This window comes from Mya arenaria, chromosome 10 (genome assembly GCF_026914265.1).
Source record: "Mya arenaria isolate MELC-2E11 chromosome 10, ASM2691426v1".
Lineage (NCBI taxonomy): Eukaryota > Metazoa > Mollusca > Bivalvia > Myida > Myidae > Mya > Mya arenaria.
This window is the reverse complement of record NC_069131.1, coordinates 25,830,012-25,856,381: the sequence shown is the minus strand read 5'-3', so window position 1 is coordinate 25,856,381 and position 26,370 is coordinate 25,830,012. Positions and strand designations below refer to the sequence as shown.

The 26,370-nt window shown below is 34.0% G+C and overlaps 1 protein-coding gene across 5 annotated transcripts; it reads right to left on the bottom strand.

The window, feature by feature from the left end:
- Positions 1–7,929: 7,929 nt before the first annotated feature.
- LOC128205895 (sterile alpha motif domain-containing protein 9-like) lies at positions 7,930–24,862 on the bottom strand. Of its 5 annotated transcripts, none has more exons than XM_052907949.1 (11): positions 24,844–24,862; positions 20,968–21,054; positions 20,183–20,482; positions 19,529–19,831; positions 18,722–18,926; positions 18,490–18,548; positions 14,062–18,404; positions 13,716–13,854; positions 12,660–12,863; positions 11,769–11,837; positions 7,930–11,015 (listed from the first exon to the last, which is right to left on the bottom strand). In XM_052907949.1, exons 2-10 carry the CDS (start codon positions 20,996–20,998, stop codon positions 11,770–11,772), a joined length of 5,652 nt encoding a protein of 1,883 aa, XP_052763909.1. In that variant the 5' UTR covers positions 20,999–21,054; positions 24,844–24,862; the 3' UTR covers positions 7,930–11,015; position 11,769. The 5 variants fall into 5 exon arrangements, with proteins under 5 accessions (XP_052763909.1, XP_052763911.1, XP_052763908.1 ...); XM_052907951.1 differs by having other exon boundaries at positions 20,183–20,398; positions 24,844–24,859; XM_052907948.1 differs by lacking the exon at positions 24,844–24,862 and adding an exon at positions 22,739–22,894.
- Between the last annotated feature and the right edge of the window lie 1,508 nt (positions 24,863–26,370).

The window sequence follows — 26,370 nt, the reverse complement described above, 5'->3', positions numbered from 1 at the left end:
ACAGTGCTTTTGTTTAGCCAGGGATCGTGTCCAAGCATTAAATCAGCAATGAACAGATGCATATTGGTTCTGAACGGATAAGAAGGGTCATCTCCAGTCAATGCAGTAAACACACCAAAGTCTTTATCTGGGTATAACGTCACCATTGCTTTGTAGCCATATGTTGACCCCGTATGCAATTATGTTTTCCATCCTGAAAGAGACAATGCATATTCCTACAGATATTCTATGTCAGAAAACAATTCGTTCGATTACAGACTCTAAAAACATGTTTGTATTCAACGTGGTTTGCTTTGACAATTGGTAATCACCATAAATTCAATGTATCTGTAAGAACAGAAATAATAATATGGTGAAGCACCTAATTGAGAGTTACAGAACTTGTCTAATTATATTATTTCACGTGTTGGCATTTATATAATACATTTCGTCCAGTGCTGGGACAAAAAAGGTCTTTAGAAAGTATCTACCAAATGTATGTACATAAACATATGTTTAAAATACCTCGGTAATGGCCAACTAGCCAACCAAAACCGTAGTTCGGTGTCGACAGTGTCACAGGCAAGATAGGTTTTTTGTAGTATTTATCATGAGACGAGTACAGAACTATGTTCTTTGATTCATGCGCATGTGCCAACATATCTTTGTCAATCACACTCTGGTTGTTGGCGTTTCTCCCAGAACTTCACCCATTTTGCCATATCATTGGCATTAGTAAGGATACACCCTGAACCACAAAGCTCCGCCCAATGTCTGAAAAATGACCAATCAAATTGCTCGAAGGCTACGACCAATCATAACAAAGAATATACATGTACTTTGAAACTGTACTGAATGTAGTATTTCAAATGGACAACAGCGTTGTATATATTTCACCCTTTGCTTATATTTGTGATCGGGCATGCATTTGTAGTAGATGTTTTCTACAACAGAAACATGATTGAACAAATGCTGCATTGTGTGTAAAGACTATGATTGATATCAAAGTCAAAAACATACTTGCTGAACGAAACTTTCACCGGATAAGAATCTCCAAAGTAGTCCTCATATCCTTCTGCAATGTCAAGGTCATCGAAATTAGCCGTAGACATAAACGTTGTTGACGTCATACCAAGTGGGCGGAGCAACTACTCAGTGACAAGGTCTTCCCACGATTTACCGCCAATCACCTCTGATATATAGGTCACGAGACCATACATGACACTGCTGTATGTGAATGATGTTCTAAAGCCATTCTTTGGTGAAAGGCACTTGAGGCGTCTGAAAAAGGACCACACGTTTCAAAACACTGACGACAAGATCCAAACAGTATATTCCAATAGTCAAAATGGTACAAACAAATGAAACAAAACAAAATACATTAGTGAACTGATATTTGAATGTACATATATACTGTTTTGAAAGAAAAAAAAGAAGAAGAATTATAAAAACAGTCTTGTTTTACATCTCATTAGACGTTTTAAATAAATATTTTACGAAGCGTTAGCATTTACTTTTATAAACGCTTATATGTATATGTTATTATGGATTTGTACCAAAACAGTTCTTTTTAGATCCCGTATAGTTTTGTTTATGCTGGTTTAGTTTAGCTCTATTGTGGAGATAGCTATAGCCTATGAGTTAGACGAATTACTATTGATTACTTTTCCTGGGTAGAATCTAATGATTACGTTTCCCAGGTAGAATCTAATGATTACGTTTCCTGGGTAGAATCTATTAATTACGTTTCCTGGGTAGAATCTATTAATTACGTTTCCCAGGTAGAATCTAATGATTACGTTTCCCAGGTAGAATCTAATGATTACGTTTCATGGGTAGAATCTATTAATTACGTTTCCCGGGTAGAATCTATTAATTACGTTTCCTGGGTAGAATCTAATGATTACTTTTCCTGGGTAAAATCTAATGATAACGTTTCCCGGGTAGAATCTAATGAAAACGTTTCCCGGGTAGAATATAATGATTACTTTTCCTGGGTAAAATATAATGATAACGTTTCCCGGGTAGAATCTAATGATAACGTTTCCCGGGTAGAATCTAATGATTACTTTTCCTGGGTAGAATCTAATGATAACGTTTCCCGGGTAGAATCTTATGATTACTTTTCCTGGGTAAAATCTAATGATAACGTTTCCCGGGTAAAATCTAATGATAACGTTTCCCGGGTAGAATCTAATGATAACGTTTCCCGGGTAGAATCTAATGATTACTTTTCCTGGGTAGAATCTAATGATAACGTTTCCCGGGTAGAATCTAATGATAACGTTTCCCGGGTAGAATCTAATGATTACTTTTCCTGGGTAAAATCTAATGATAACGTTTCCCGGGTAGAATCTAATGATAACGTTTCCCGGGTAGAATCTAATGATAACGTTTCCCGGGTAGAATCAAATGATTACTTTTCCTGGGTAGAATCTTATGATAACGTTTCCCGGGTAGAATCTAATGATTACTTTTCCTGGGTAAAATCTAATAATAACGTTTCCCGGGTAGAATCTAATGATAACGTTTCCCGGGTAGAATCTAATGATTACGTTTCCCAGGTAGAATCTAATGATAACGTTTCCCGGGTAGAATCTAATGATTACGTTTCCCAGGTAGAATCTAATGATTACTTTTCCTGGGTAGGATCTAATGATAACGTTTCCCGGGTAGAATCTAATGATTACGTTTCCCAGGTAGAATCTAATGATTGCGTTTCCTGGGTAGAAAGTAGTACCCGAGTATGATTTTTAAAAATCCAAGTGAACGTTCTCTCAGTAATGTTGAATCCAAGTCCTGGCCCCAATATCACAAAAAAAACTTAAGTGTTGGTCGAGAGGAGTCCTTGAAGTTGATGATACTAGGATTGCTTTACATAGCTTTATTTGAATTTGACTATCAAATTCAGAGCGTACGTTTTGAAAAGCTAGTAAATATTGTGTTTTTTTGTCAATAATAATTATGATCATAACAATTATGTTATGGAATATTGAGATACTAAAGCAACTGCATGTTTAATGTTGGTGCTACTATAAGACTAAAACACACTGGAAACAAAAATACTTGTTTATCCCAAATCATGATTTGGAAACATGTGCTTTTTGATCAAATAACACACGTCAGTATGTATGACGGTTACTCATAGACTTTTCTTGCATACCGGACGCGTGTTTCCGGTCATGTGACCAGTGCTGGAAAACCCAATCTTACACCTCAATGTAAGATAAGTGACGCGCAACAACGCGCCACTTCTTATTTCTTTTATTTTCTTGCATACCAGACGTGTGTTTCCGGTCATGTGACCAGTGCTGGAAAAACCCATCTTACATACCCATGTAAGATGATTCACGCGCAACAACGCGCCACTTCTTATTTCATTTATTGTATGATTTATGAAAAATAAAGTATGCCATTTCAATAAAGAGCAATCAAACATGTATGTTTGCAAGACTTTTAATTAAAATTGAAAATAAATAATCGCAAAAAAACGCTATTTTTAGTTACTGCGCTCTATGACGTCAGTAAACAACGTCGCACGCGCTTTTTGGTGTAATTGTACAAAAGTTCGTTTTCAACGTCATTTTTTCCACAAATTGATAATTTTAGATATGCCAGAAAAAATATCAATCATGTTTTTTCCGGTCCGGATCGAAAAATCCGATCCTCGGGCACGCTTCGTGGCCGGTAACTCGGCAAGCCTCGTTACCGGCTTACGCACGTGCCCTCGGGTCGGATTTTTTTATCCGTACCGGAAACAAATTTTCCACAAAATCATAATTTTAGGTATGCAAGAAAAAATAAGTACAAGTGCAACGGATAGAAAAGTCCGACCCTCGGGCATGCTGCGTGACCAGTAACTCGGCAAGCCTTGTTACCGGCTCACGCGGGTGCCCTTGGGTCGGATTTTTCTATCCATATCGAAAACACATGACAGATACTTATAGTCCATAACGATTCACTTAATTAAAGCACATTATTGACATACTTGTACAGGTTCTTCCTGGTGAGGTTGGTATCGAAGCGCATGTCGTTGTTTCCCGGAATTCCCATTCGGTGAGCAAGTAGGTCTTCCAACGTGGCATATCGAGACCTCAGGTCGTCCGCGAACAATTCTGTGTCATTCAGAATATCTTTCACTGGGGTGGACAAGCTGAGACTATATAAATGAAAAGTTAGAGAATATAGTTTATAGCTGAAGAAAGCGTTTTTTATAGATCCATTGAAAGCATAGACTACATCCAAAAACATGCTACCTCAACATTTAATAATAACGATATTTTATTGTGTGTGTATGATGTGTTATGGCGTTGTATTTTTCCTGTTGGGCGCCTGCTAGGCCTCGATCCTTGTTGCATGGAAGGCCTAGTTTAATCCTTCTATAAGTGACCCTTGTACACAACCTCTGTGTATTGATCTTAATCTAATTGCCTAATGGTCTTATCAGATCACCGATCTGAACATCATGCTGTGCAGTTTTGGAGATTATATTATAGAAAAAAAAACAGGAAATTGGCCCCTACTGTGACATCTGTACAATTAGCAGAAGATGCACAGCAGTAGTTTTCATGCCAAGCATTCCTTAAACTAGGCCTTTAAAGAGGATCAAGAGATCATGGATAATGTTTAGGCTACATGGCCTGTCCCTTTGTTTCCCATTGTATAATGAAAACATCAGGTTGATTGCAACTCTTCACCGACAGTTATGAACAGTTTAACATTGTTAACTCTGTTTTGCACTGCCTTATTAAAGCGGTATTCTATTTTTAAGAATCATTAAGGCTACTCAATGTTTCCAGGTGACCAGAAATGGATCCTTTTTACATATTTACACACATAAGGTTCTAAAGAAGAAAGTGAAGAAACCTTTTTCTTTCGATAATTTCTGAGTGTAGGACAAATCCCCACAGACAAAAAAATCTCTCCCAATCATTTTTGTATAGGTGGACATAATCACCCATCAATTTTTTCAGGCGGACATAATCCCTCCCATCATTTTTACAAGGCGGACATTGGGAGAAATTTGTCCGGCTCCCATAATTTCTATTCATTGTCACATCTCATTCACCCCACGATAGTTAATACGGTGTTCTAGCTAACCTGCGTCTAGCTCTCATAACGGCTTCTGGCGGCTTATACTCGGCTTCTGCATACCTTTTTCCGGTATGGGAAGGGCGAAACAATGTTATAATTCAGGGTTAAACAAATAAACTATGAAACATAAGAAAGTAAAACAACCGTTTGAATTCTGCACATCTGTTTTTTCTTCGATAGAGGTTCTCTCGACGTATATTTTCTCGTTTAATATACGTACATACCACAGTAACTTAACATACTGTTGCATTCATCATATTAGGTAATGGGACGCTTGACCTATATAAGTTAAACTTAATTGAAATAAAGAGGATTATAACGAACGCTTAAGTTACGAAACGATACTTATTTTATCATTATTTTACTCTATAATATCCAAATTGCAGAAATAATACGTTTATAGCATTAAAAAGTATTTTGGTTTTAGTGGGGTGTGAACCCACGCCGGTTAAGTCAAGAAAATAAAAGAAAACCGACGTCTAAACCTATGACCTCATTACAATACATTGATAACACATTGATAACATCACGTGATATTGGCAATCAACCAATCACGCAACAACATAGCCGTAATTAAGTGACAATTAGAGTTTACAGCGTTAATGAAATTTTTTGTCTTCCAAAAAGATATTGAGCAAATATCCTCATTTCTGAAGGGTTCGAGCTTTTGGTATTTTAGTTTTTACACTACTTATAATTTGCCAAACTGTATTTCGTAATAACAAAAGATAGTGGATTTTACAAACCATGCGCAAGTCCCTTTAACTTACAGCAGGACATCAACGCATTCAATGACATTTAAATGTTAGTTGTTTAACCTAATTGTAGTATTGTGTATACTACATAGGTGTTTATCCCAAAATTTATAATAAACTCAAAGATATGAAAAGAAATTCTTCACACGATTATACTTAACGTCATATTAACATGCACGCGATGTAAATGCTGTATATTTTTTTTAAGAATAGCCGTTGTAACTTGATATTATTTGATAAGCTATGAATATATACACTGCCCGTGCATGCTGCGGGGCTTTTTGCCTAGGTATTCATGTAGCTTGTAGTTCATTTTATATCATATAAATAAACTGTACATAAATATACAGCGACTGGTTATTGAACCCACAAACTTATATATAGCAGTAAATGAAAGACGAAAGAATGGTCGCCTATGTTGAAACCGATCATATAGCTTTTGTGAATCAGTGGAGATCTGTAGCTAGACAATGGCATAGATTTAATAGTATGAAAAGAACTAGATTGAACTATAAAATATATGAAGACTGTAATAAAAAAGCAAGTCCTAGATGCAAAAACTGGCAATGTATTTTTGTACAACAGTTGGAAAAACAGATTTGTCAAATCTACTGTTTACACATTCTCAGCTCTCATCGAAAAGACTTTGTGATTTTGTTGAAAATAATAGTATTTATATATTAATACGTGGAAAACTGTATAACCAGTGCAACTGGTCCTAGTGGACGTGGCAGAAATAAGTTGAGAACATATCAATTATTAAAATCTCAATTTGAAACTGAGTCCTATGTATCTATTCCAATGCCTATAAAATATAGATCAGCACTTGCTAAGTTTAGGTGCGGGGTAGCCCCTCTTCGTCTGGAGACTGGCAGATATGAAAATCTGGCGGTGATCGATAGAATCTGTCCTATATGTAAACAAGATGTTGAGTCAGAATTACATGTGTTAACTAAGTGTTCTGCTTACCAACCACTTAAAAATGCACTATATGATAAAGCTAAGGATATCAATGTTGAGTTTGTTAACATGGATGAGGTACATAAGTGTATATTTTTACTCTCCAATACAGATATTGTTAAATTAACCGCCAAAACCTATTTTAATATACTTAAACTCCGATTCAATGCTTTGTGCAAGTAGTTAAGTGATAATCCTTTTAGATGTATCATAGTTTCTTAGCTTAAATGAGTCATGTAAATAAGATAAAGTTTCTTTTTTTAGAATAGACTTAATTGTTTTGCGGGATTCGTTTTTATTTCCAGGATAGCTAGATAGGTTTTCGTAGTAAGAGTTGACTCTAAACATAAAAGCAAATTGGTATGGCCTTATTTCGAGCTCGCATCAGTGAATGTAACGTTGACACGATATTATCGATGGATCCTCAATGTACAAGCATTGTTTTAAGGGTTTTTCTTTTTCATCTACTGTTTCCATTTACCAAGCATCGGGGTAACTACAAAGAACGTGTTATAACGTGTTAATCATATACATATGTATATGTTATTTGCAATGAACTTTAAAACTTTATGAACTTGATGAAATTCGTGTCAAATTCTGTATAAAGTTAATGGCCTTCATAAGTGCAAAAGTCGTTTGAAAGGACCAAAAAGATGCGCTCTTACCCAAAAAATGAGATTTAACACAATTATTAATATTGTTTAATATTCCATAAAAGATGAATAAATGGCGAAAACAATGGTTCTTAAGAAGGATACCAATGTTAATTTGAAAGAAATGAGCAAAAAACAAGCAATTTCTACTTTATGAAACTATAGTAGACCACAGTAAAAAATTAGCATTCACCAATCATTTAATATTTTTGCGCATTTTGCTAAAGAATTCACGGTTACAGCCATGCTATTAGTAGTTAATATTTTCCATAAATGCATTATTTAGTAAGTGTAGTTTATCAGTCAATATTTATGTTTTTCATACATGTGGATGTATTGAGTTTGAATAAGAGTGTCACCTTAACACGATTTTATATTAAATATTTACTGCAGTGATCTCGAACTCGCACAAGTGAATGCATTATCTTATTGATGAACGCCCATGTTCATGCTCTGTGTTTCTGACTTACAATTAAAACAACAGAAAGTCATTTTTTAATCTACTGTATTTCGGTTTTCATTTAACAGGCAATAGTTTAATAACAACAAACAACTGTTACAACATATAAATCGTAAACAATCTGTGATTCACGTACAATAGAACCAATGATAAAAAACTGTTTGCTTTTAAAATTGAAATTCCAAGAAATGTTTCAAACCAGATCTCAATTCATTTTGCCAAAACAAAATCAGTTTTTTTTTGTGTGCAAATCATTGATCTTTAAAATTCAATTGAAAGTCTTTTGGATATGGAATGTCATATTGTACAGTATCCATTTTGAACACAGAAAATAAGGATTATACTTATTCAAACCATATTTATTAAAAGTCTTAGGGTATCTGAGTTAGGATATTTGACACTTAATTATTGCATATTGAAGAACCAAATCATTATTGATTGAAAAATACCCTATCCTAAACAACGGTTTGCTTAAAGGTCAAATTTAAAAACAAAAATGAAATATTCTCTGAATGCCAGCTTCGGGATCCCAACAACGATTATTCAACATTTTATGAAATTATTGAAAATAAAGGAGAAATTTTAAAACGTTGGCTTTGTAGTATGTAAAATGCACAATAAAAACTTTATAACAAGTAGTGAGAAAAATATAACTCACTTAATAACAACAAAACATCACACTATGCCAAATACATAGATGTAGCTGTTTTTTTAAAAAAGATAAAATTATATAATTTCTTCAACAAGACATTTAATACATCTGTCATGCATACTTATTATTTTTCTGTCATGAAAAATATAAGCAGCCACTTATCACAGTAAACTGAAGAAGACATTGCCATGGCAATACCTGTCATATCCTTTATATGAAATGTATAATGAATGCCTTATGGTAAGAAAATATTCTCGACGATAACACATTATCTTGAAGGTATATGCAATTTATAATAAACGCATGCACTGCATGTTGTTAAAATCACATACAAAAACAAATATGAAAATTCCATTCATTGGTATTTTAAGAACAAAGAACAAATTTTTGGTTTCTGATTGCGATATTGGTCCAAACGATTGTTAAAAACAACATCTAGATGCATCGATATGTATGCCATACTATATATTAAAATTTATGTACCTACCACAAGTATATTACAATATTATGGTGATCATCATTTTTTGTTCAAACGAATTTGTATTTTGCACTTGATATACGTAAAAATGACACCTAAAAATGATCAACAAAAATAAGGATATTTTTAATAATTAAATAAGAATGTTATGTGAATGGTGCCAACAAAATTACTGACATTGCTTTACTTAAATTAAATTATCGTTATGTTGATAAGGAAGGGAAATTAAACATAGTCGAAATAAATAAATGCGGATATGCCTGAAAAACTGTTTAATTTTAATTTTAAAATAAAAGACGACTACTGATTTTTTGGAGCATGCGACAAGCAACACACATGCATACGTAGTGAAATTAGTCATAATGTACCTGATATTAGTACAAAAAACATCTACATGAATATTTAAATAAATAATAATACATTACACTTATTGTTATAAATGTAAAACAATTTAATTTGCATATTGCGCCAACTTTAACCAATCATACACATTTTACTATCATTGAGAATAGTAAAACCCGATTTCCATACTCTATATAAATTGGACCTTTCTATGACTAGAATCATAATGCACAATTTAAATTGATGAAAAAGCTAGAATCTAACCGTAAATATGTTTTGATACAGCAATCAAATGTCACCCCTGAACAGTACTGCCATAAACAATTCATAAAAAGCATTAGAGTACAGTTAAAAGAATGACCTATAGACAAATAAGGCGACACGTACTTGGAAATACACACCTAGGATAACTATGAACAATTGGTTACCGAAATCTGAAATCCAACATAACAGCTGGAAATGCGGTTCATCGCCAAACCATTATACAATTGTGACGGCGTTATCATCGCTGAATTAGACTTATATACTTGTTCATTTATGACATACAAAATAGACACAAAGGAATGATGTGAAAACATTTACTTTTGGTGGTCAAGAGGTACTTTATATTGCTACAGAACATGTTATGTTTTATCTTATGTCTATTTATCATCAATACTAATCAAACTAATAATAATACTAAATTAGCATTTACATTTAATCGTGTCATTATTTCCAGTTGTACAGACTGTGATCGGTAGTTTTTGCACATAAATTGGTTTAAACCCCCAGTAAATTTATCAATTAATATATTAGTAATATATCAATTATTTATATATATATATATATATATATATATATATATATAGTATTTATGCACTGTGCTGTTTGTGGAGTTTTGTGCTGTTCTATGTTTCTTGTTTATGATTTTGTGTTCTATGTCTTTGGCGTTTGCCCAGTGCCACTAAACCGGGCTTATGTTTAAACTTTTTGCTACTGAGCATGTTTCTGTAGCTTTTTGCATATATATTGGAAAAACATGCCGATATAGTCAAATGGCATTGTACCTGAAATAAGTTCACTAATTGTTTTCTCCAGCACTGCTTTCGTTTACGTTTCATATAGAATACAGTTATTAATATATTATATAGCAAACAGTTGGCTTTTCAAATCGTATTCTACCGCTTTTTATTATTCCTAATAAAGTATAAACACATATCATAAAATTTGATAAATAAAACCAGTTATGTTTGCCAAGGTCAGACAAAGGAGCAGTAACTTATCCTTATCCGAACTTAAATACTTGATAAAACATAATTGTTGATTTCATAACATTCAAGTTTACAAAATATAATTGTAAATCAATGTGCATAATCACTTTTATGATAACTACTAAAAACAGCATATCAACAAAACGTCAAAAGACGAACATTGAACAAAACAACATGTCAAGGTTATCTATTATTGTACTGTAAGCATTCAACAATACGAACAGCCGTTTTCTTCAGACTCATTTCAGTAACATTTAACTTGACTTGAGAAATAGGAGCATATCACAACACATGTAGCTTGAAACATCTCATCGAGTCTTTACTGAGGACGATACAAAACACATCCTTTGGATGTTAGTGTGATTTCCCCGTGCAGGTCGTTCATGCTTTGCCTAAAAGAAAATTATTAATATTTAAACACTGAGTAAAGCTTTTGCTTCAACTCGAGGGGTGAAAGCGGAAAGTTTCTATCTTCTTTATTTAATGCCACTTAGAATCTTTTCGCATTCACCCATCGAACTGCAATATTCAAATATCTATTTTTGTCAGGGTAAATTTACCGTTTGAAATAGAGAAAAAACGTATTTTGATAATATTCCGCATTTCCTCGAAGTAACATAGTTTCCCAATACAGTGTGTGTATACCACGTGATAAATTTCGTCATAAATGGTACGCCCCAAGGCAATAATTTGCTTTAAATGTAGATTTTAAACAAAGATAACTTCACCATTTATTTCACTATTTTAAATGAAACAAAGCGCAGTCTACGCCGTCTACATAGCCTCGCCTTTCATCTTTTACAGAAGTTTGATTGAGAGTATCGTTTCTTAAAACACTTCGACAAACCTCTTCACATAGCCGCCGCCTGACAGAGCACAGTCAAAACATTCATTATTTTGGAAACATGGATGTCGAAGTGTTTGAGAAAACTAATCACCTTATCAAACCCCGGTAATAAAACGAATACGGGGCTCTTTAAGCGGCATAGACTGTCTTTTGTTTCATTTTAAAATGTAACAAAAATAAAAGTTATTTTTCACTTCACTCGAAGCAAAATATTGCCTTCCGTCGTAGCATATATGACGTAATTTATCACGTGGTATACACACACTGATTAAATTACCATGACAACCGAAATCATTACCTTATTTTCCAAAGGTGTTCTGTGAAGACTTCTTTTTGTTTTTACGTTTTCGCCGGCTAGATACATTTTCTACAATATATAGGTCATCTGATTACAATAATTGTTCAATACAAAAATCATTCGATGTTGTCAATATCCTATGTTGATGATTCAATCTAACAGTTTGACCATTTTGGCAACTTTTTTTAATTTTTGTCTTAGAGTCAGTCAATTTTTGCGATCCATTTTTTTTGCAAGCAGTTTTATATCAAAGATTTCTAGAGATCAACGCAAACATGGCTCATTCCCAAAAAACAACAAAAAAATACTTGTCAAAACGGTCTATCTGTGAGAGTCCAGCTTTCAACAATAATCAATTAAAATGTTTTCTTTAACGTGTGTAAGCGCATTTCCAGTTGTTCAATGCAATTTTGCAATGACTACTTATAAAACATTGTTCCAAAGGATGTATTGTTACATTTTATAGCATAACAATAACTATTTGAGTATTCCATGTTATTGTATTGACATTTTTGGTGATGAGTTGACAATCATGTGTTAATATCAAATTAAGTAACCTTCCAACATATTGATATACATAATACAGATAGAAAACAACACAAACAACGACAGAAGTTGCCAAGGGAGCTGTTAACACTCGTCTTTTCAATTCAAAAAAGAAGGAAAACTCCGTTTATTTTATCTGCCAGAGTTATAAACCTTCGAACACATGTGCTCATTGTCGCGAGTGACATGCCTACTGATTTTTTTGTGAATATACTAAATGATTTTTAGTAATGGACAATGTTAAAGAATTTGCGCGCCAACGAAGCTGCCGCCACTGTCGACGCCAAGGCTATGAAAACACAACATTTTTTTATCTCTCAAAAACAAACAAATAATTCAGGAAACCTGTAGTGAGTTCAGTCCCTTCACTTCTTGGTTCTACTGCCTGTGCGCCAGCCGAACATTCCACTTTTGCTGGTCGTTCTCCTGTCTCAGTACGTGGTGTGGGTGCATGCTCGTGGTGTTGTAGTTTTTCATTTGCCATCGTTCCAACACTGGATGAATGTGGATTATCAACCATAGCAACAGCCCTCTTCTGTGACTCTATTTCTAAAGGAAGATTAACGAAAAATTATTTCTTTTAATCAAATAGACAACAAACGGATAATCTATCAGTTACCAATACAGGGGGTAGGTTGCAAAACACTTCTTGTACATATTCGTGAATGCAATGCTATCTATGTATAAGAACATTTGTACAATTTTAAAGCATGGGAACAATATTCTGGACATATTACATACGTCAAATGTGTGATCTACGTGACACAGTTATGACCTATGTATACATGACATTGTAAGGTGAACGGGAAAGGCATCTATAAATCACGATAAAAGCTTTGAATGCAAGTTTCGGCGAGCCTACCGGTAATGAGATATTCACAAACGACTTTAAAGACTTCATGCAACTTTTATGGATATATACAAGAGCACGACGAAGTACATGCCGAATTCGGGTTGAAAACTGTATAATGTTTTATAATGAACATGCTACGTCGGAAGGCAATTATTTGCTTCAAATGAAGACTTTAAACAAAGATAACTCCACCTTTTTCACTATTTTAAATGAAACATAGCGCAGTCTGCGCCGCTAACATAACCCCGCCTTCGGTATTTTACTAAAGTTTGATTGAGTATTGTTTCTGAAAACACTTCGACAAACCTTATGTTTTATAATGAACATTTCAATAGTATAGGCGAAACGACAAACACGATGAAATCATTATATATAATTATTTGTATTATTATTATTTGTATTTTAATTATTTGTATTATAATTATTATTATTATTATTATTATTATTATTATTATTATTATGCTATCAATAAACATTTCAAAAATTGTAAAAATGGATGATTTTCAAAAAAATAAACAACTGTTTTGAAAATTGAACAAGACACTTACCCTTCTCACGAACGTCAAATGCCGTAGGTCCTTTCCACGTGAATCCAAGAACGAACGTTACCGGTCTGTTGCTATAACCATCGCAAGGATAATATGTGTTTATCATAAACGTGTGCTCCCTGTTGTTTGGATACTTTACCTTTAAGATATATTACATAAAATGTCAGAACAAGGAAACTGGTAACGTTGGAAGAAAATTATTGAACTGTGATACAAATACACATTCTATAATAAAATATTATTAAATTAATTATGCGACAAAATCTTTTTATGTGAATATAAGCCAGTTTACACCATACACCATGTTTCAGTAATGAAAGGCCACAAATGATAATGAACGTCTTACCGTGTGAATGATTGTGCAACCATTGCCGTCAACAACGCCCTCCAAGCGTTCTAAGCTTGCCTCAACGAAACCTTCCCGCCAAAAGTTGTCTCCAAATACTGGGCGCCTATGTCGACCTTCTTCTTTCTTCCTGTCCATCCACTTTTTTCTTATTGATTCAAGGTCTACTATATCGTTGCCTGGTGTTCCCCTGCCCAACGCAAAGTAATTTTTCGGTTTCTTGAATCTCGACTGCTCTAAAGTTTTAATGAAGTGGTTGTTTTTGTACGTTTCCTCCCATTCTTTCATCAAATCATCGTATGTTCCCCCAGGTGAAAGAACATCTTCGTTGAGATCAAGCCTTTTCTGTAAGGGCCAATGGAGCATAGCAAAGTATAGGAAAGACTCAAGGTATTTTCGTCCAGCCTTTTCTCGTCTTTGCTTATCTACTAGTCTTGTACTGTATCTTAATAAACGACCATACTCTTCAAGTGAACATTGCTCACCTTTCGCCTTGCTCGACCTATCAGACAAGGTGATGATATTGTATCCTAAATACACTAACAAATCTCTGACATCACTGTGATTAAGTTCGTGGAGGTTTTTTCGTGCCTCATCTACTCTACACTGTAACTTAGCTGATTTCTTTTCAGCAGCTGTCATCAATGGCTTGAGGCCAATGCCGAAATTGAATTTATATTTGCTTCTTTCATCTATTGCGCCGTAAAATCGTTCGAAACGCTCTCTCAATTTCAAAAGCAACGTTTCATCTTCAGTATACACAGTGTATAGATGACGTTTGATTTGATAGTTTGTCTCTTCTAAACACCTAAGTGATGATTCAAGATGTTGCTGCCATTCACTATCTTTTCTAAGGTCTTCTATTCTCGGACAAACTTGAATCAATCCAAGGAAATTTGAATTGTTGATAGGAAAAGACATATCAGTCAAAAACCTACAAAGTTCATCTCGTTTTTGAAAGTTGTCGAATTTTTGAAACTTTTCCAGAAGAAACACTGCTGTTTTTACCTCCATATAAAAACAACTCATATTTGTGTCATCATCCTGTTTCTTTGCTATTTCCTGGCCTTCTTTGAATTTTTCGATCGCAGCAAACGCCAGATTGATCACTTCAGCAGTTCTGTGTTGGTCAAGCTTTTCAGAAGAAGAGTGCGCGTCCAGCACGTACTCCATTTTTGATTTGAAAATTTGACCGTATGTGTCTAGAAGGTAGGAATTCCCCGGTTTCAGTTCCAGCGATCTTTTGATTTCGCGCTCAGCACTCGCATAATCATTTATGTGAATATTGTACCTTGCTAATTGTTGTCCCACCATGGCGTCCTCCGTAATTTCAAAGCACCTCTTCATTGTCTTCGGCACCTTTTCCGATCCGCTCAATGAAGCTTTGTCTTTCTCAAGATCTAAAACTAAATCTGAAAACTTAAGCTTTGTCTCTGGTTTGTTGCTGTCTTCAAATTGCCTTGTTTTAAACAAGCTGCAAACGATTTTTACGAAGCGTTTCGACATTGGATTTCCTTCACTCTTTCGCTTCGACACTACATCAAGAACATGCTCAACTATGTCTTCCAAGGAACTGCACGTTTTTGTCATGATGTGGTGTAAAATTGACTTGGCAAATGGTTGTGATATAATACAAATTCCTCCATTGTAAAGGTCAGCATCGTCGCGCTTGGTTACAAGTAGCGACATCGCTTCAGACATTGTGACATTCCATATGCCTTTCCTCCTCTCAGACATTTTCCGTAATTCTTTTACGGAATGAGCTATACCATATGGAGCTTGCACTAAGGCACCTATATTTGATTGCTCCTCCATAAAGGAATCAAACACTGATTGTGGCACGGGGTGATCGCTTTCATATGACGATATGACAGACAGACATTTAAGTACTTCAAATTCTGTTTCAGTAACTCCTTTCATCATCTCTGAAGTGAGTTTATTTATATACGTTTTGTCGAAGGATTTTCTCATGACATTGAAAGCAATCAACGTTTCAACGTCAATAGTTTTCTTGTCCTCTAGCTCTTTGTATTTGTTTTCAAACCATTGTAATTCCTTTCCACTAAGATTGTGTCTTAAAAGACGCTTTTGTTTTGAAGTTGAAGCTGTTTTCTCGTTTGAAATCGGCACCCTGTTAATCAGTATGATTAAGCAGAACAGTTTCCCCGGTGTGCTAGTTTTGTAGGCAGCCTCGTGCAACTTTGACCGCAGCAACATAACACCATCTTCGCCCTTGTTGTCAACAAGAACTATAAACGGTTTCGGGTCTTTCGGATCCCTAAACGCTCTGAAACGCTCGATCTGTTCAACAGTCTTTTCTGTTATGTTTCTCACCACACAACAGCGGAATGAATTTTTCGGAACACCCTTAAACTGACTTAGCTTCCATAATAGGTGTCTTCCTAATGTACTTCCTCCTGCACCGGGATGGTGTTCTATTTCATGGATTTCAATCAACGCTTCTCCTTCTTTTGAATTCAACTTGTCATATATATCCTCCTGGTGTGAAGCAAGGTCCTTGCGTTTCCCAACTTGGTTATCATAAAAGAAGTTCCACCATGACACACCACTCCCTTTATAATAATTTTCCTGTACTTCTTGCTCATGTCTAAGACGTTCATCTTTGGTCATTTTTTCGTATTCTTTTTGACATTCCTCCCCACTCAATATTTCAATGTCGGTAAGTTTCATTTCAGATCTCTCCTTTGTAGTCATTTCTACAAAGTGTCCACCGTAGCTACAAGGGAGCCTGCACACGACGTTCGGATTAGGGCGAAACACTGAATTGACGACGCCTGAGATAGCTTCCCATGAAAGGCCCGTATGAAAATGATGGTCATCCACCAGATACGATATTTCATTTTTGATATCTTTGATGTTGCCTTCATTGCTTGAAACGACGACGCACTCACGCCGAAACGATGATCTCATCATATCTCTGGCCAGCTCAAAAATTGGATCTACTTTGGTTTGCTGTTGATAAACCATGAATATAACCAACGCACGTTCTTTAGGAATATTGTCCCTTATCATGTTCAAGGCAAGTTGTATTCCTGGTAATCTGCAGTCTGTCCATTCTTTAACTTTCATCGCACCCAAGTTCTTCTCGTCGTAGCCATTGCAATACAGCCACATCGGCTCGTTTGGTAGCTCAGGTCTGTCCGTCTTCAAAAAGTCTTCCGCAGTTTTAACATTGAAGATAAGTGTGTCTTTTTCTATATCAGCTCTCAATGTAGAAGATGAATCCATGTCAATTATATAACAAGATGATTTGAATGCTAGATCCATTTTCAACTGCTTCCTGAACTCAATTTCATTTTGTCTACCGATTTTCCCAGTGACTATTATTGGAACATATTCGTCCGTAACATATTTTTTTCCTTTACCTGTAAGCGAAATTGCCAATGTTCTTTCAAGGAATTTGTCCTTCTTACTTTCCGAAATACTTTCTTTTTCCAAGGTTCGTCTCTCCTCATATCTGTCTGCATATATGCACCGTACAGAACAGATCTTAGATTCATCAATCGTAACTATATTGCATCTTGGATTCATGTCATAAACAAAATACACAGTATCATATGGTCCCTTTGGCGGAAAGCAAATTGAAAATATTTCCTTTGGACAATAATATGAAGACGGAATGACATCGATTTCAAGCACAACGTTTTCTGAATCCATCATCGAGATCGCCTGAGTCGGTCTCAAACACAGTAATGCCTTCTGGCTGTGCAAACAAAAGCTTTCAGATATGTACCTTGCTATGAGAACGTCTAATTCTTTAGTAGTGAAAGAAAGACTTGAAATTCCTTCTATTGTACCACATCCATCTCCGTTGTCTTTGATTCCGAAATGAATTGTTCCATTTTTTCTTGAATTCATACAAGCAGCCACGAACCGCAATACTTCTCTTGCTATTGAATGTTTTGATGCATTCATAGTTGCTCGGAATTCGTGAACTGGCACCAAAATATTTCCATGAGCTGGTCTGGCTGTTCCTTTTCGGTACTTGACTTCGCTAGATGCAGGTGTATCAAACTTTCTTAAAGATACTACCTTCGACATAAATGGCGGAGATGTTGCAAGCTGGTCTTGTATTTGCTTTTGAAAAGACTTTAACTCGTGTTGTATACCATATCCAAACTTGATGTCTCCTAGATAGCTTCCAAACACTTTTTCTAAATCTTCAGGAGGCATACTAACAAATATTTGAGGTAAAATTGCCTCACTAAAAACTGCATCCCGAAACAAACCTTTTAATTCTGGTTTCAATCTTCCCATTCGCTCCCCCATTTCCTTAGCAAAATCTTCAATCGGCATGGAAGAAATCTCTTTTGACGCTGAAGCTAAAAGGAGATAATTGATTTAAAAATTAATATGTTTAAATATCTCCATCAAACCAACTAAAATACATATAAAATTTATACTTACAGTTTTCTGATTTTTCTGAAGAACAGACAAATTGTGAAGTTTCCTGAACGCCAACAAAACTGCAAGAATAAAACGCAGCCTTTTTATAAGCAAAAGGTAAGGATATCATGTATACGATAAAATATACCAAAAACTGATACTTTTATTTCATGCTGTTGGCCAATGTTATAATGCAAAACTTTACGCCATGTTGTTAATCCTTTAAAAATGTCAAGCAACAAATTCATAGTACCATTTTTCTTTCGTGGTGTATGTAGCTTGTTTAAACATGTTAAGCAGACACGTTTTCACTTTGTCGAAACAAATGCTCGATTTCATTTTGTCTTCAACGATGACATGGATTTTCTCACACGTAACTGTAGCACCAATGCAACTCGTTAAGGAAGATCGAAGGATTTGTTCGATTTCTAAGGTTTCATCGCGGTCAAGATATTCATCTGTAGATGACATGATGAGATTAACATGGAATTCATTTATTATACTTAAATAACAATAATGGTTGTTTTTTAAAGATATTTTTTCTACACTTACTGAAATATATACATGTAAATATTATCATACAAACCACTATCAGTATAAGAAAAAAACATTCAGTTAAATTCATTGGTCAAATTTTACAACGAGCAAACCCTGTTTAATTAAAATGGAGACATATTGCAGGAACAATGCAACAAAATTAATTGTCATGTTGTGTTATGGACACACTACTCTATAAGCATAGTAGGAATAATTAATAAAAGCAATATTTGCTATAGTATTCTATACGAAGTTATTTTTATTAAACGTGTCCTATTCTTATGTATTTATCTATATCAAGATGTTTGGGGTAAATTATTCAAACACCAAATCGAATCAACACTACAATTTCAATTACTCAAAAAGAAGAAAAATCATTACCAACATTTTGACTACGTTTCATATAAATATTTAAATAAATTTACACTGTGAAAAGTGCGTCTATTAAAAAAAACGAAATGAAGGCGTCTTTTAGATATACATTTAGTGATCGTATTTATACTTTCAGCATCATTATCCTTACCAATGTCAATGCCATCTGTGTCGGTCCCCTCAATCAAGTTTGCCAACAATGGATGAATTGATCTCAAGACCTTACAGAATTTAAATAGATTTGCTTTGGTTTCATTCTGAACGAACAAAACAAGCATTTGCATTTGGCTGCAATTCTGGAACTCTGTCTCGATTGTCAACTTCTGTGTTTCACTTATAACACCCGCATCTTTCAAACTTTGAAGAAATATACTCAATTTGTCCATTCGTGAAAGCTGTCGTATCCATCGTGACAAATTGAGTTTTATTCTCGTTTCTATGGCAGTTTGGCTTTCTACAACGATAAAAGAACATAAAATTCGAAATATTTCCACACAGTCCTTTTTTTCTGGAAAATATAGGTTACCCATATTTAGTTTAAAACATTATTTAATTAAATTGTTATTAACGTTGAACGATTACAATGTAGAGTAATAATTTATTTGCATTTTATTTTCTACTTGAGCCGATATAATGAAATATGTTTACATTACATTCTAAGGATATGAAAAAGAAAAGTTTATTTCCTTGAATAAACTCTTCTTCTTTATATCTTTAAAGTTACGTTCACGATAAATTACATTTTTCTTTTTCATCGTGCTTTACTCCCAGCGTGATTCAGCCAATTTCAACATATTAAGCTTACCTTGTTCATTTGGCGAAGATTCAACTAGCTTAACCATAAAGTATTCGCCATTTATCACGATTTGTTCCAAGTTCGTGTGTGTCCGCACCATTTCTCGATTTCGAATATCGTGCATCTGTCGCAACATTTTGTCCTTGAAATCGTCTCCTATTTCCGCGGAAATTTTCAATATTTCTTGACTAGCCACATTAAACGGCTGGCTTCCATTGACCTCCCCTTTAACATTATGTGATAATTCATTTCTCTGTTTTCTAAGCTGTCTTACAGATTGAGAAACAACTTCAACAGGGCTGCAAACTTCTAAAATCAAAATGGATAAAAGGGAAATGTCTAATGATTCGTAAGACGGATTCTCACTAGAAAGTATGTCTTTTTGCGCTGGGAAAAGAGAATTGCTTTCAATCTTGTGTTTAACTTTGTCTTGTTTTAAAAATACTTGAAGGGTTGATCCTTGGTTAGTAATTTCTTGTTCGAGATACTTTCGTAGAGTTTCTGCTGCGCAGTCGTGTAGATCAAGCAATCTGTGGTAATGTCTGGCATTTACAGTATTAGGTGTCCCATATAAAGGGGGTACCATTGACAATGCCATTATGATTTTGAATTTGTTGCTTTAAACCTCACACAAAATTAACACAAAAGAACTACAGTACAAAACGTGTTCAATATATACTGCATAGTTAGTGTTTTCAAAAAAGTGTTTTGAAGGAAAATACATTCTGACTAAACAACTGTGTTATACTGATACACAAGAAGAAAAATGTGTCTGAACATGCGATTAACGTTACCACAAAACAAACTGATTCTCCTTTCCATCATTCCGACCTATTACACAACCCTATCTACAAACGTCTTTCATGATGGATGGCTCTTATCTGAAAATAAACGTAAACACGTGTTTTTCATTATTCATTTATTATCAGAGTGCATTATTTACTTCTTAACGTTTTTAAGAACTGTCACAGGTATTTAACAAGCTTCCGAAACGACTTGTTGGATAGACAGCAATCAGTTTTTAGGCCCATATAAGTGTATGGACAGATAACCGTTAGTATATAAAACATTCTTATGACAACCTTCCCATGCAGTTTGGGAATGATGATTGCTAACATTTCTAAAGAGCCAAGTATGACTACGAAAATGATAAGTCACTATATAAATGTGTTGATGTCAACTTGTTTATGTTGTACTTTAAAACGAGGTTATTGTGCATGAACATGCACATGTATGTATGTGTGAAAACTTTGTATAATGTAAGAGTTTTTGCCATGATTCATCTTTCTAATGAAACCCTAAAATAAAAAAAAAATGATATAAAACTGAAAGAATGAAGAAACAAAACCGCTGGTTAACTTTTAAGCGAATTATGTAGGTAAGTTGCTTAATCACGTTAAACCGTATTAAAATCCTGGTTATAATTATCGATAGGGGTTATTATGGAAGTGTTCAAAATGCCTGCACAAGGTCACCACGACATTGAAATTTGACCCCATGACACCAAATTTTTTTTTTGTTCCTATGTAGGTCATGTCCAACATGCCTACTAAATGTGAGGTCCTATGACCCAAGCTTTCTTCAGTTAATGCTCGGAAACGGATTCTTAGATAAAGATAGCCAAAACATTGACATGTGACTCATTGATCTGAAAATAAATTCTTTGAGGCCCATGGGAATGAGTTTGTATAAGTTATTAATCGGAAACCGTGGGAACGGATGTTTAAATAAGTAACGATGAGGTTTTCTTAAGTTTATTTTATTTGAGTTTCCTTAGTTTATTTCTGACATTGAATTTATATTTGTAAATGAACGTGTTCATTTTGTTCATTACTTTTTATAGTTCTTATTTTCCATATCAAGTTAATTTTCTGATGATGATGATGATGATGATAATGATGGTGGTGGTGCTGGTGGTGGTGATGGTAGTGCTGTTACTGCTGCTGCTACTGATGATGGTGATAATGATGATGATGATGATGATGATGATGATGATGTTTTTGCTGATGGTGATGATGATAATGTGATGATGCCTCTGCTACTGCTGCTTCTGCTTCTGCTGCTGCTGATAATAATGATAAAATAAAGGCAGAAATATTAAATTACGTCCTCGCACTAATGACACAGTCGTACAAGTCTGAACTGTTGAGACACAAATGTTACAAAATATCAAGATACACATACCGTATTACGTATACATTCAAGAATGTTCCCACTGTTCTCGATCGTGTTACTAACCTACACTATTTTAACTTCTATCATTTACACGTCTTCCGTGTTACAACTACGAAATAATATGACAAGTTTATGCTTGAAGTTGAAATCGAAAGTAGGGTTATATAAAAATGGTAATGTTAAAAAAATATATGCGAGCTTCTAACATACATTTATGTTATTAAAGTGTGCTACAATATGAGATTCCATCTGTCATATCTTGTAAATGAAAACATAAAAACCTTATAAACATAACAGGGACATACTATTTTACAGTAAAATACAATGAACATATCATTAACCGTCAACGCAACATTAAGCACATAATTAAGTGACCCGTAAAGTACGTACCTTTCGTGTAACGTTTAGCCGCGTAACTTTGTAACATTGTTACTGGACGTGGTTGTCATCAAATTAAATTCCAATGTGAAGTTTAACGCAAAATGATTATCTACTGGAATTCGATTTTTAATCATTTGGAAAAACCAACATGTCCAATAATAGATCCCTGCGGGATTTCCATTAAATACAGTTCAGTTGAAAAAACCTGTTCGATACAAATGCTATACTAATGTTATAGTTGAAATATTGATATTACTTATTCGCCAATTATATAGTTTTAATGAAATACGTAAGTCGTTTAAACAAGATACTAAATTAAAAGTCGTTTAAACGAGATACGAAAGTCGTTTGAATGAGTTACTAAGTCTTTTTTTACGAGAAAAGAGTAACTAATGAGAAACTAAGTCGGTTTAACGTGATAACAAAAATAACATATGTGTTACCTCTTTACTATCATATTGTTCAGAGTGAAACTTAATTAACATTTTTGAAAAATGGAGGGAGCATTGGATTTGATTTCGTTTTGCTCATATGTTTGTATTTCTTTTTCTCAAGATGCTTAAAATATATTAAAAGAAAAGGTTTTGCTTGAATTTAAATGCTGGTTACTGATAAACCTGTCTTTCGTAGAATAGACTTCGAGTGCTAAACAGTTCAAGCAGTTTCAAACTAACATTTTAAACAATGTTTAATTTAACAAATAAGTTAGGCCTAAAAAAAATACATTTGGTTCGGGTTACCCGACCCTACCTACGGAATAGGCGCCGACCCTACCGTTTTTATAGTCAATTTGAAAAAAAAAAAATGAAAAATTAAAAAAAAAAAAAAAAAAAAAAAAAAAAAATCTCGTTTTTATAAAATAGCTTCTTAATTTTAAGTTTAAACCTTAAATGCTTATACAGAAGATAGCTTTAACACCATTCTCCAATGATGAAAATTATTTTCTTATATAAAACCTAATAAAAAAAAAAAATATAAAAAAATAAAAAGCCTACCTACCCTACCTATTTTTTTTAAGGATGTAACCCTAACCAAACAATTTTTTTTTAGGCCTTATTGGGCGAAAGAAAGTTATTCAACATATTTAATTTAGATCTCGGTTAAAGCCTAAAAAACGATGACTGAGAAACTTAACATTACTTCAATATTAATTTGGCCTAAGCATTATCAAAGATGTGATTTGAATGGGATCCCAGTGTAACAGAGAGAGAGAGAGAGAGAGAGAGAGAGAGAGAGAGAGAGGAGTAAAAGGTCAGGACAATGAAAATTCTAATTACTATAAAAAATATGATGACAAATTAAAAACACATACCTTTAATCGATGTATTGGTTACCGATTTGATAACAAATCATTGATTCCTTGCTAAATTAGTTTTTACATAAAGTGGATTTGTAAATGTATAATTGTTTGAATGTCATATATGTTTAATGTATCATATTTTAAGATGCAGTATTGTAAAGTAACATTAATTCTTAAATCGGTAATTTAAAACACCATTTCAAAATCAATATCAAACATTTTCAATCAATTACTCGAACGTCTAAATAATATTTAATTATACATGAATGCGCTTGAGTAAGCTAGTGAAAGATATCCGTGTCAGAGAGGTGTTACCAGGCACCGTTTCATTGTTTACATGCTGATCTAAAAATACTTCAAACCTATTTTTTTTTAGCCAAAATACTTATTTTAAATTTAATTTAACATGTGTTTAAAAGTGTAAGTTTGAGACTAGTTCGAAAACTTGTTGATAAATCTACGTAAGAAAGTTTTATCAATAACCGGGATAAAAAAATAATTCATGTACTTTTTCTTTTAACATCTTATGAGCATGTTATTAAATTAACCAATTTTAGAGAAACTAAATAAAACATATGCGCAAAATATGTCTATATATACTTCCTGCTTTCATGAATCTTTGATTGATAAACTCAAGATAAATTGTCCGTGCCACTTTTACAATCGTAAAAATCGAAATGAGTATTGATAAGAAATGTTAATCATTACTTCCAAATAATCAAATTATCCGCAAACATATGTTAATCAAATAGTTATCCAAACTATAAAATATATCATTTGTAATTATTAAATGCATGCTTTAAATGATACTTACAAGTTCAATCTTCTGTCTTACTAATGAGAAAAGTTCCGTATTGGTCAATTAATGAGATCTCGTAATATCTATAAATAGCGCCCTTTCACGTGAGGTATATATATATTTTCCGAAAATTGTAACAAATACTCTTAATATGTAATTATATGGAATTTTGGTTGAAACTAGTTAAAAGTTTATAACATGCGAACAAATATTTATTATTACATTTATCTTCCGATGACTATTAAGTGTTCATAAATATCAAAAGTAGATTATCTTTTGCATTTTCAAAAAAATGCTATCTCTCTGATCGTGTGAACTACAATACTACAGTTTGTTCACAAAGTCTAAGCCCATCATTTGATGACGTTATTATATTTAGTATTTTTCGAACAAGTGATACCATTATTTCAGTTTATCAGCATGAACTTGCCATGATGACATTACTCTGGTCGATGGACGGCTTTAAACAGCTTCATTTTTTGAACGTGAAGTTAATCGTGGTTACAATAATATATATTGTCTGAACTAGAAATAGACATAAAGAAGGAGGGGGGGGGGGAGAACCCCTCCTTCATTGCACCTAAAAAACTCCTTGATTTTCTACTTGAATCCCATGTAACAAATATTATTTTATCATTTGCGAGAGAATCCGACCGAGTAATGCCAAATGTTTAGCTTTGCCACCCTCTTTTGTCCTTAAACAACCTCTGAACACCGCGTACCAAAAAGTGGGGTTATAGGGCCTTGTATGCTAGTAGGCTGTGTTCTGAAAAACAAAATATTCTAGTCCAACTAAAATCATACAAAGCAGATTAAAATGAAGTCGCTTTTATAAAAGTGTAATTTTACGGAATGCATTTTAATAGAAAGTGTTATGTCTTAACCCCTACCCCTCCCCACCCGAACCCAACGCCCCCCCCCCCCCCCCCCCAACCCTACCCCCGCCCCGTTGTTTGCCCATTACAGGTCAATGTGCAGTGTGCTTCAACCTTTTTTGACTGTGCAGATATAATTTGTTTATACGGGCATTCCGGTACAAATTTCAAACAGCGAGCTAACATCCAAAACCAGAATAAATATCGCCGTTTTCCTGTCATCTTCATCTTAAAACTTAAGGTGGTAATACTTGCATCCAAGTACTCTGCATTGTTCAAAATTTATTTCCTAAAAAATAATCGCAACACACTTATGTGATATTCAATTCATGCCATGGTAAACATGCCATGTTATATATATATATATATATATATATATATATATATATATATATATATATATATATATATATATATATATATATACACACACACTCTAAATATAAAAAATATTATCTAATTATGAATAACTAATGCAAATGAAAAGTATATCGGAAAACAGTGATAAAGTAAACGTCAAAATAGTCTGCAACATTGGGTTCCCTCTTCTGTTCCAAATAGATAAAATACTTTGTCTAGAATAACTAAACTGCTTTAAAATCATCCCTGAACCCGCCTATGCCGATGACGAACTTTGACTAGACAATAACACCCCAGGCTTCAACGC

What these genes read in the sequence shown, in the direction of transcription:
- LOC128205895 (XM_052907947.1), bottom strand. Translation starts at nt 20,771, where the DNA reads ATGGCATTGTCAATGGTACCCCCTTTATATGGGACACCTAATACTGTA. An exon ending in CACAGATGGCATTGACATTG is followed by an intron (nt 18,927 to 19,528) that starts GTAAGGATAATG and finishes TGTCATCTACAG; the next exon opens with ATGAATATCTTGACCGCGAT. An exon ending in GTTGCACAATCATTCACACG is followed by an intron (nt 13,855 to 14,061) that starts GTAAGACGTTCA and finishes TATATCTTAAAG; the next exon opens with GTAAAGTATCCAAACAACAG.